An 11,819-nucleotide genomic window follows, 5' to 3' on the forward strand; every position below is an offset into this window, starting at 1 on the left:
CTACCCTACCCCTACACTACCCCTACGCTTCCCTATCCGTACCCCTACCCTACCCTATATCTTACTCCTACCCTTAGCAAAATCGGTCCAGTCCTTCGAGAGTGGTGGTATGACCAAGGGAAATAGAGACTTCTATGCTAATAATATAAAGAGGTAAAGTTCGTGTGGTTGTAGGAGGTAATCTCTGGATCTACTGGACCGATTTGGAAAATTGTTTTACCAATAGAAAGCTATGTTATTTGCGAGTGTCATAGGCTATGTTTGATCCCCATATTCACATTGGAACGGAAACTACGTAAATGAAAGCGCCGGGCGTCATATAGCGGAATTTCTGCGTCTTTTAGAAATTTTGTATTATCTCCGAAACTATTTAAATAATTAACATTCTGTAAAGGGCAAATCTTATCTCCATAATATCCTTGTGATTATTAAATAATTTATTTTAATAAGGATTAAAGTTTAGTTGAATAAATAATGACGTAAACCTAAGTATATAAAATTAATAATTTTTAAAACACAAAAGGTACTATATCTGCTAATATATATAAGATAGATATATGGTGTCGCGGACTTTTTTGTAGAACTTTTAAAGATACATAAAGTCTCTATACATTAATTTCAATTTTACACAATAATTAAGGCAGCGCATGCGAATAAGTATGTTTAAGAGAATTTTCAGTCCGACCTGTATGACAAAAACTGTGATATCTCGGCTAATATATATGATACCAATATAAAATATAGCCTATAGCACTCCCCGATAATGTAGCATTCTACCGGTGAAAGAATTTTTGAAATCGGACCAGTAGTTCCGAAGATTACCCCATTTAAAAAATGTTACAAACTTACAAACATACAAACTTACAAACTTACAAACTTTACCTCTTTATAATATTAGTATAGATTGGACTAAATAAAGGCCTTTAAGTATAATTTTCTTTACATAAAATGCCAAAGCAACATTGGCCAGTTTTTAAGTGACGTTTCCTTCATAATTGTGCGTCCTTTACTTTATGAGGTAAATACAAAGAAATATTTTATCGTCGATCGCAATTTACATCCACACACTAGCTAATTACCAAAAACTCTATTTCATAGTCATGTTACATCTTTTAATAATAATTTCAGCATTTAAAAAAAATAAACTCGCACTGTAAATTATACAATTTATTATTTTAAAATTCTAAAATAAGTTTCATCATTATAAAACCATATTCGGCTCACTGCTGAGCACGAGTCTCCTCTCAGGAGAGGGGTTAGACCAATAGTCCACCACGCTCGACCAATGCGGATTGGCAGACTTCACATACATAGAAAATTAAGAAAACTCTCAGGGTTTCCACACGATGTTTTTCCTTCATCATTTGGACATTGGACATGCACCTCCAACTTTTCATTTATGGGCATTTTAATAAATTATATATCGTGTCTCAAAATAAGTTTATCAAAAATAAAAAACCTTTTTTTTATTTCCTTAGTGTATTTTCATAAAAATTACATTGTTTTTTAATATAATATTTAAGTTAAGTAAACAACATTTAGAATATCCAAACAGGATCTTTTAATTTAATGCAAATGTGTGTTGATAAAAATAAATATTCTAGAGTTTCTTAATCCATTTTGAGAAAATTCTGTAAAGTACATACATTTAAGGTTTACTGCAGATATACAATGCAATCTAAAGAATAGGGATATTTTTCCAACATCAAGTTTCTGACAAGTGAGTAAATTATAATGTATCTAATCCATTTGAAATTTAAAAAGATTGTACAAGTCTTTATTAAAATAAAAGCCTTTGCTTACTGATTTTTTTTTACATAATATTATTGTTACATATCATTGACACTTCTCTTATTTATACTAATCTTTATTAAGATAATATTTCCTGCCACAAGTTTCTTTGGAATAAACTCAACAGTCAGAATAAACTGTACAGATTTTGATACAGCTTTAACCAGTCCTTAAAATACCCCAATTAAAAAAAGTCTATTTTGATTGCATTGTAAATAGTTTTGTGTGGTTTTTGCTATCATCAATGAATAAACCTAGAATTCATTACATTTGCAACATTGTTAAAACACAGACATCTAGGACTTCATTATCTCCGCATTTATCATCAGATCATTTTCTATTCTCTATGAACTAGTACATAGATAGCTAAACATCCCAGCACAGCAAACTGAAACAAACAAATTGAAATATTTATACATTTAGGTGAATTTCAATATTAAAAACACTTTATTTTAATACTTTATTGCAGTGTAACTTGAAAGCATCTTCGTTCAAAAACCATCAAAGTGCAAGACAGACTCGCACACCAAGGGTTCTGTGCAATTGTTTATAAAAATGCCACAAAAACTATGTTTGTTGAATGGGAGCCCCTTAAAAATATATTTTAGTGTTTTAGTTCTTGTTGTAGAGGCATGAGAAGTCATTCTTCAGGAGATGCTGTCACAAATTCTACTTTTAAAGATGATTTGTATGTTGATAGCCATATAAATTTTAATTTTTTTTAAATACCTAATATAAATCTTTTTTTAATTTAATTACTGTATATTAAACAACAAGACAATAACCAAGCCAGCCCGCCAGCCACCAAGCAACTGGCTGGGCTGATTGAGGTTTTCTTAAGTTGTCCAGGTCTGGCTGATGGGAGACTGTGCCTCGGCTAGTTACCACCCTACCGGCAAAGACATATCACCAAGTGATTTAGTGTTGCGGTACGAAGTCGTGTAAACACCGAAAAGGGGTGTGGATTTGCATCCTACTCCGAACATGTTAGCCTGTTTTCATCTTAGATTGCATCATCACTTACCAACAGGTGAGATTGTAGTCAAGGGTTAACTTGTAAAAGAATAAAAAAAAACAAAATAATATGAAATTTCTTTTAAATATTTTTAAAATTATTTTTGTTTACATTTTACATTATTTAATATTTTATTTTATCACACATACAAAATATAAAATGTATACATAGCAGATCAGATTTATGTAAGATTGAAATAGAACAAAAATTCACCTTAAGCCTTAGTTTTCCTGATTTATCTCAGATTCCCGTTACCGTAGGAATACGAGGATAAAATATGGCCTATAGCACACAGGTTTTAGTGTAGCTTACCGATGAAAAATTTCTAAAATTGGTTCAGTAGTTTCAGAGCCTATTCAATGCAAGCAAACATACAATCAAATATTTATATTATTAGTATAGGATTAAGGATAAATTATATTTACCTTAAATTTAGGATATTCATTCATATAAATTGTGACCATTCCTACATAAGGCAGGAACCCTCGAGTTCGTCCCACCACATCCTTTTTGGTGAGCCAGAGTTGTCCTTGTGCATATAAACCTCTGTCATCTACACTATTGTTATCTCCTTTGGTTAAAAATTTCACTGTCCCATTGTTCCTGAAATACAAATTAATTTATAGCAATACATAAAATAATGCTAAAAATTATGACCTCCCTGTCAAATTTAATCTTCCTGCAACTAGATGTTTTTTAAATTTTGTGAGAGATAGCAGGTTTAACCTAACATTTAGGCTAACAACTCCTCCTAACAGACTGGGTTGGATGGACTTATCCATGCTACCAGTGGTGGTGGTAACATGCAACCAAGTGAAAAGAAATGGTCAAAATATTGTCCAATGGTGTCCAAGTTGTCCCAGTCCCATCTCTTTCGTACCAATAGAATGAAAGAGATAGCTGTATGTCTGATTGTGCCACCATTGGTTGAGACTTGTCTATTTCTCTTTTTGAAATTATGTCATTGGTCGCATGTTAGCTCCACTAGTGGTTTTTTTTCTCTTTAGATCTGCAATCAGTTGTTAGACTTTAAGCATGAGTTGTGGGACTGAACTCTGTCCACTGGTAGTAGATACATTTTATTGGATAGTGTTAATATTTTCTTGTTTATACTGCCACAAAAACCTACTTTTTCTAATAAATGACAGGACATGCAGAAAATATCAAGCAATAATGCACTTACTTTTCATGCAGCTTCAATACTCTGTGAACAATTGGTATGTCGCGTCCCTCCACTTTGAACACCACGATCTCACCAACGCGCACAGGCTCATCGGGGTAGTTGGTCAAGAACAACAAATCTCCTCTGTGAAACGCAGGTTCCATACTGCCAGAGAGCACCACCACTATAGGACTCTCGCTGCCCGTGACCACCATCAGGCCCTTCCATATCATCAGAGCCGACGACACTATCATACCAAAGCTGAGGACTTGGTAGATAAACTGGAAATAAAATAAGTTCCATTTACAAAACCAACCGGTATGTTCACGTCATCTAAATTTAGGCAATAATCAATGAAAAATACCTGTCTCTTGTTCATGCGCTTTACATCATCGAATAGTACGTCTAGCATTTTGTAAATTTGTGTCGATTTTAAAGTAACAATAAAATTATTGGTTAAACACCCAGTCCGTGTTGTAAAAAGAAAGGTGTTTTTTTTCCGACAGCTCAACAACACCACGTCAGTTCGAAACGTCAAAATCAAATCAAAAGTCAAAACAACTCTGACAGAAACAGAAATAGACGCGTGATCGATAATAAACCGTACAGACTACTTTAGTATTTTATATATTTTAGTCGAGTACGAACGATTTTTGGGGGGTAAATCCAAAAATTGTTCGTATTCGACTAAAATACTAAAGCAATCAAATTACTCAATAATGTGATTTTCATTAATACAACAATAAACTGAACCATTCTTCACCAATATTTAAACTTATATTGAACGTTACGGTTGTGGTAATTTTTAGGCTGTATAGTGCGACCACATATTAAACGGAGACGGTGTCGCTCGTTGCCGCTCCGTACTTAGACAAAATTCAAAAACGAATACATTCCCGAGTCAGTACGACACAACACGAAGCGTCGCATCAGATGGAGTCTTGATTTTAATTATTTTTTTAACACTTAGCAAAAAAAATGAGATGGATTTTTTTATTGACAATTAAAATTATTGATTATTACATTAATTAACATTATATTTTGTTATAATTTGTATAATATAATAAATACAAATTATAAAAAATGTTTGTAATGATAATTTGTTCTTGTAGGTAATATTACGATCTTATTTTAAATAAGATGATCGGTGGAAAATAATATTATTAACTAATCTAAACTATGATATAAAACTAAAATATAAATAAATTAATAAATATATATTTGAAAAATACTTACCTACTATATATATAGAATAGAATATCTTTATTTGTCCACACACAAGTAATAAAATAAAATAAACAAACAGAACATACAAATATCTGGTCGTGGACAAAACATTTATCCACCTCAGCACGATATACTAAGAAAGGTGATTTCATGATTTACTTTCAATAAATTCAAATCTTATTTAATTAAATTATGTTTATAGTAATTCGTCGGGTAATTATCAGAATTTCCACTATGATTTTAATAATCCGTTATAACTATCAATAATGATTGGTTGCTCTATAGTGACAGATCTTTCTGATAATGACAGTAAATGTGGTGTTGCCACACAACGAATATTTTAGTTCCATTTTTGTTAATTTCTATTTTAAATAATTTATTTTTATTTATTACTAGGACCCCACGCCGCGGTATGTTTCCAAGTAGTTCCCGTTCCCGTGAGAATATGGGAATATAATATAGTCTATGGGATAACTTCATCAGATAATCGGTCCAGTAGTTACAGAGCCTATTCAATGTCAAATCTTTCCCCTTTGAAAATATTAGTCTTTAGATTTAGAAGTATAAAAATATTTTTTTATACTTATGCGTCTATTACTTTTTCTGTCTACGAGATAACATTTATCTATTTTACAATAGCTTGAGTTTCTAGCTCTTTTGAGCTTGGAATTTCCAAGCCAAAATACTCCTGCTGGATGCTTCCGTTCCACATGACGAATGCCCTATATTCAATGTACTCTATGACGAATGCGGAGTGCGGTTGTTCGCAGAGTTTCACTTTACTGGAGGTAAAAAAGGTCACTGATGACATCATTAATTTATGGTGTTGCCAGATTACTATCATTGGTACTATTTTCAAAATCAGTTCAATAAATAATATAATTATTATTAAGAGAAAGTCTTTTTAATGGTCTAAGGAGAAAGTAGATTTATCTTATAGATACAGAGAAAGAGATTACGATAGCTCAGAATACAGTAATGAATCTAAGCTTTTATGTATAATTACTTGAACCGAATCGTAAATCTGTGGAGATTACCATACTCAGGCCAAATACCTACAATATTACGTACTTTAGCCTTCTAATTATGTGTAAGTTTAAATAGATAAATAATAATCTTACAGGTTACAGGAGAGACGTATCCAAAACTCATTTATTTGATTACATAAGAATATATAGAATTTTCTTTTAACCGATTAACCATTTATTTATCATTTTTTGTTCTTCATCTAACATCATTATTGATTCTTATGTACAGTTATAATATCTCTAAGAACTAGTAGGTATACAATCAAAAACAAAAACACCGCTGCTAGATTAACAATTTTATTGTTTAGTAGCAGGTAATTGTTTTTTTTTTAACTTTATCTTTCCATGTACATTACAATTTACAAGTCTACATCTATTCTTTCCAATAGTTTTAACTTAATTGTAACAGTATTAGGAGTTGTAACATCAGCAACTAATATTTCTGCACCATTGAATAAGCCCAATTCAGTTATTTTCTTTTTTAGGTTGTCTCTAGTCTTTTCCTCGATGCTCTTGACAGTTGGCATATAAAGGGTTTTATTGCGCCCATTTATAACTGTGGTGATACCTAGAAATATAATTTATATTAAGATTAAGTACACAAATTGATTTATGTAAAACATAAAAAAAGTCTTTAAATACAACTTTTGTTTTTTTGCTTATTTTAACACTAACTGAGGTTATTATTTTGATCATCCATATTAAACTTTCTTAATGTCCTTCTACAGGGTCAGACCTCTTTGCTTATATTATGGGGATGGAGAAGAAGACCCACAATTCTGTTGTCTATTGTGGGTTGGTGGTTTGAGCTTAGACCTACAATGTGCTCCAATGAATTGGTTGGTGGTCTTAGGGTGATGTTTGACATCATCAGAGTTGATGACAGCGACATGCAATATGCTCTCTAAGGCATTGGGATATAAAACCTCCAACCTCCTAACACTGAGCTACAGAAAAATAATTTAATCAATATTTCATATAAGGCAAGCTGTCAAAGCTCTTCATCTTCATGATCTGAAGCTTGGTACTTGTGTAATAATCATCATCATCATATTAGCCGATGGACGTCTACTGCAGAACATAGGCCATTTGCAGGGCCTTCCAAACATCACAATCCCTAATCCCTGTGATTTGCTTGATGTCATCAGTGTACCTGGTCCAACCAACAACCAACAACCATGGGACCCCAACCTCCATCGGCTCTTCTTTCATCATTATTTGGTAAAGCTTTTCTCATTTTATAATATATAATTTGTTTAAAACATATAATAGGCTTGAACAGAAGCAATGTAGTCACTTTAGTGGCAAAAAAATGAATATGAAATGAATTGTGTACTTTAAAAAATTTTTTTGAAAGAATATATACCTGGATTTTTCATTAAAAATGCATTGTCTTCACAAAGTTTGTTGTATATAGTTTGTAATGTAACATCATGGTCAACCTCCATAACCTTTGTGGTGTTACTGCATGTTACACAATCAGTTCTCTTCTCAGCATTGAATGTATAAGTGTACACACCGTCCGCCATGTTGAGAACCATGTAATTGTTCATGTTAACACAGCAAGATGAAGCCAATTTGAATACCTGTAATAGTGCAGGAAATAGTTTCGGTTACCTCACAAATTAATCATTAATATACAGATGGAGCGTACAGAACACGACAGTGTTGTACCCGTCACAAATACGAAATTCAAAAACGAATATGTTCTCTTGTCAGTACGACAAGAACCGTTGCATCAGTAATTTTCAATATAATTGAAGAAAAATGGTGTCTTGTGTTTTTAAATATTTTAAAATTGTTCTCAAAAACTAAACAAATTAGATGAAGTATTTTTTTATTGTTTATTCAAAATTATATTAATTTACGTTATATTGTTAGTGTTGAATTTTGAAATACAAATTATCAAAAAAGTTTGTAAGTGGATGTCAAGGAGACGCATGAGATGGCTTTTGTTTTTTTTTTATGGGTTGCACTGTCTTCAGCACACAGTTTGTAAAGACTCTCTCTGGTTACTCTGTGGATTACCTGTAGTTTGTGTTTTCTTTAAACATAACATAACCATTCCTTTTTCTCTACAACCAAGCAAAAAGCCTTTTCTAGGCCAAAATCAACCATTAGAAAACTTCTGGGTTTGAGATATAACAGACAAAAAGGCTTGAATATTTTGAATAATTGTTTGGTGATGCTTTGTTTAACAACACATGTCATGAGTTCAATTCCCAGCTTGGGTAAATTTAAAATTGTTATTTTCTAAATTGGCCTAGGTCAGATCTGGTCATTTAACCATGGCTAGGTGACTACTTTATTAGCTAAGACAAATCATCAAGCAATATAACATTTTTTTATTAGTCTCAGATCTGGCATTAGAAACTTATAAATATCATTACTTAACTGTTTATATCTGGCAACCCAACTTGCACAGTTACAGTGTGAAAGCAGGCAACCTTTTTAAATTATTTGGGTATATTTTCTTAACTAGTGTATGATTTTTTTTTTAATTAGCCAATGAGGGGAGGAGATTAAATATATTTAAAAAAAAACCTTTAATACTGTTTGGCTGCAATTTAACAAGGCATGCAACCTATGTGGAATGTATCAATGTGAATATTATCTATGATTTATTTCTTATCCCAATTAAATAACAGATGAGCCTGCCGCCGGATCTCATACTATATGTTGTGAAACCTTTTCATTGAATGAAAAATTATGTATCTTATAACAAACCTCTGTAGCACAGGTAGCTGCTATAGCAGCATTAGTGCTAGCAACTGCCGGTATGATATTTTTCAGAACACCCTGTGTCAATCTATATGTGACAGACGTTATGCCGTACTTCATCGCTCTTTCCTGGGCCTTCTCATACACCCATGCCACGTGTTGGGGATCATCACCATCCAGTGGTGTGACATTGCCCCATGGATTTTCTTTCTCCCATTGCAATACTTTAACATATTCTACACAATGTTCTGGCAATCTACAACAAATAACACACCATTATTAATTACACAGGTAATTAAGACAGGTAAAGTGTTCAGATAGCATGGGTGTGGTGACAGTTCGTATCACTCTTGAGAACTTGCTGTGATTCACAACAATAGTACATATTATGAATGTCATATGGCAACTGTCACTGTACCCATGCTATCTGAAAAACACTTCAAATATACTCATTTTTTTTATTTTTTTTTGTTTATATTCTCTACATGTTAGCCCTTGACTACAATCCCACCTGATGGTAAGTGATGATGCAATCTAAGATGGAAGTGGGCTAACTTGTTAAGAGTAGGATGAAATCCACACTCCTTTCGGTTTCTACACAACATCATATTGAAATCCTAAATTTCTTGGCCGTAGGGTGGTAACTAGCCACGGCCGAAGCCTCCCACCAGCCAAACCTGGACCAATTAAGAAAACCGCAATTGGCCCAGCCGGGGATCGAACCCAGGACCTCCCCGTCTTGTAAATCCACCGCGCATACCACTGCGCCACAGAGGCTGTTAAAAACTTATGTTCTGAATCCTAAACAATTACCTTGGTGTGTTTGCAATTGTGCAAAGAGGGAAGGTTTTCTGTGGAGGGTATAAATCAAGTGTGCACTCAATACAAGCACTCATTCCCGGTAGAATCACCCTTGCATTTCCTTTGAATCCCTCTGTTCCTCCATCCACTAATGGGATTACACTGCTTTGATCAAGACTCCCTAAACAAAAATAATAAAAGATTGTACCTAATTCAGGTTTTAGTGTGTGTGTAAGTGTTTGGTAACTTGGTAAACAGTGTTATAACACAATGAGCCATTCACATATGGTAGGTAATAATTAAATGTGGTTATAGCAGAATGGTTACTTCCTGTAAGAGGGTACCCGGGATAATCCTGTCTTATTTTATGGTTAATTCTTACAGCTAGTGCAGGGACAGTATGTCTTGTATGAGTGACACTTACAGTCCTGACAGTGTCTAAATATAGGTGTAGTCAGATGCAATATTTTTGACATTTCAGAACATTTTGTGTTAAGTTGCACAGTACAAGACTTTAGGTATCCCCTGTTACACAGAGGTGCTGCGGCAGGACATCACCCTGTGCTATTGCATTGACTATACTAAATGTAATACTAATACTATTACTACCAGTACTATTAAAAATTAGGTGATATTTTATAGCTTTGACTTAAAAGCAAAAGTCTGATAGTTTATTATAATTCACCCACACCCAGATTGTTCCTGTTCCCGTGGGATAAAATATAGCCTATGTTAATTAGGAATAGTACAGGATTCTAAAAGATTTTAGAATAGTAAAAGAATTCTTCAAATTGGTCCAGTACTTTCACAGCCTATTCTATTAAATTTTGAAGCGGGCTTTTTAGTAGTAGGATGTAAACCCCACAATCCTTTCTATTTCTACACAACATTGTACCAGAAAGCTAAATAACTTGGAAGTATGCCTTGTATTTTGTTTGTATTTGCTTTTCAAACTAACAGTCAAATCTTTATAATATTAGTATAGATAAAAGTATGAATAAGTAACAGTGTAAATACATACTATCATCATTATATTGTAGCAGTGATACCAGCATACCATTCAACCAACGCCTAGCAACAATTGAGTCCAGTCCACAAACAACTATATGGAACTGACGATAGAAGCCTTCGTCAAGGTCTTGTATTGGACAATGATGTGCTACTGCTTCACAGCCAGGGATCCTGCAATTATGAGTATTTTTTTACATATTCTAAAATGATTCTTTTTCTTTCTATACTTTTGGGAGATTGAATAGCAAATTGATTTTAAAATGCACTAAGACTATAAAATACAATTTACTTTCACATTTACCTTTTATTCACAAAATCCACTGCACATTTTGCTTTTGACAATCCAATATCATTCCTCCTGAACAGAAACTGCCTGTTCAGATTAGACAGTTCTATGGTATCCATATCAACTACATGTAATTTCTTAAATCCCATCAGAGCCAAGTCTTTGAGCAACTCGCAGCCGAGACCGCCGGCACCGACTATAAGAACTTTGCAACTATTCATTATAAAGTCCAGTATTTCCGCCGATGGTTCAAAATCAGGGTGACAGAAGGGACCAGACCTTTCTAAGAGTTTCCTTATATTAAGCCATCGCCTTAGCTGGTAGTCAGGCGTCTGAGTTTCGACTTCTGCCATTTCTAAAATTAATAAACACATATTTGAAAAATTGTCCGGGTCTGCGTAATGCAACCCTGCATTAGAACACCGTAAGGGCTTAAAATTAAAACATACCTATAAACCTATCCTTTACCTATCTAACCGGTTAAATAAAATTGTAATACTTATATATTTTTTGCTAATTATTTGAAATATTCAGATATATTAAATAAACTCGTTGAACTTGAAAACAGACAAGCAGCGGCAGCGGCCGACCACAGGCACAGATAGTAAAATAAAATAAAATGTTTCTGTAAGACTGTCAAGTGTCAAGTTTCAAAATGAAATCAATATTATTTGACAAATAACATAACGTTTAAAAATAGTTTTCTAAAAAGAATTATTTGTCTTTATTTTGTTTACTTCTATGTTTTACGTAAATTTAATATGAATTTCAATACAA

The 11,819-nt window shown here is 33.2% G+C and overlaps 2 protein-coding genes across 2 annotated transcripts; both read right to left on the reverse strand.

Annotated features, from left to right (window-relative positions):
- Nucleotides 1–1,821: 1,821 nt before the first annotated feature.
- On the reverse strand, nt 1,822–4,505 carry LOC112048950 (signal peptidase complex catalytic subunit SEC11A). The gene is made up of 4 exons (XM_024086661.2): nt 4,333–4,505; nt 3,990–4,249; nt 3,232–3,409; nt 1,822–2,179 (listed from the first exon to the last, which is right to left on the reverse strand). Exons 1-4 carry the CDS (start codon nt 4,378–4,380, stop codon nt 2,129–2,131), a joined length of 537 nt encoding a protein of 178 aa, XP_023942429.1. The 5' UTR covers nt 4,381–4,505; the 3' UTR covers nt 1,822–2,128.
- A 1,999-nt stretch (nt 4,506–6,504) lies between these two features.
- On the reverse strand, nt 6,505–11,638 carry LOC112048968 (NEDD8-activating enzyme E1 catalytic subunit). The gene is made up of 7 exons (XM_024086680.2): nt 11,492–11,638; nt 11,058–11,397; nt 10,767–10,927; nt 9,758–9,926; nt 8,951–9,200; nt 7,590–7,809; nt 6,505–6,791 (listed from the first exon to the last, which is right to left on the reverse strand). The coding sequence occupies exons 2-7, from the start codon at nt 11,393–11,395 to the stop codon at nt 6,583–6,585; spliced, it is 1,347 nt and encodes a 448-aa protein (XP_023942448.1). The 5' UTR covers nt 11,396–11,397; nt 11,492–11,638; the 3' UTR covers nt 6,505–6,582.
- Nucleotides 11,639–11,819: the final 181 nt, after the last annotated feature.

This window comes from Bicyclus anynana, chromosome 12 (assembly GCF_947172395.1).
Source record: "Bicyclus anynana chromosome 12, ilBicAnyn1.1, whole genome shotgun sequence".
Lineage (NCBI taxonomy): Eukaryota > Metazoa > Arthropoda > Insecta > Lepidoptera > Nymphalidae > Bicyclus > Bicyclus anynana.

What these genes read in the sequence shown, in the direction of transcription:
- LOC112048950 (XM_024086661.2), bottom strand. Translation starts at nt 4,380, where the DNA reads ATGCTAGACGTACTATTCGATGATGTAAAGCGCATGAACAAGAGACAG. An exon ending in AGCGCATGAACAAGAGACAG is followed by an intron (nt 4,250 to 4,332) that starts GTATTTTTCATT and finishes TTTTATTTCCAG; the next exon opens with TTTATCTACCAAGTCCTCAG. An exon ending in GTATTGAAGCTGCATGAAAA is followed by an intron (nt 3,410 to 3,989) that starts GTAAGTGCATTA and finishes TTTGTATTTCAG; the next exon opens with GAACAATGGGACAGTGAAAT.
- LOC112048968 (XM_024086680.2), bottom strand. Translation starts at nt 11,395, where the DNA reads ATGGCAGAAGTCGAAACTCAGACGCCTGACTACCAGCTAAGGCGATGG. An exon ending in GTGGATTTTGTGAATAAAAG is followed by an intron (nt 10,928 to 11,057) that starts GTAAATGTGAAA and finishes TCATAATTGCAG; the next exon opens with GATCCCTGGCTGTGAAGCAG. An exon ending in GCTACAATATAATGATGATA is followed by an intron (nt 9,927 to 10,766) that starts GTATGTATTTAC and finishes ATTTTTGTTTAG; the next exon opens with GGAGTCTTGATCAAAGCAGT.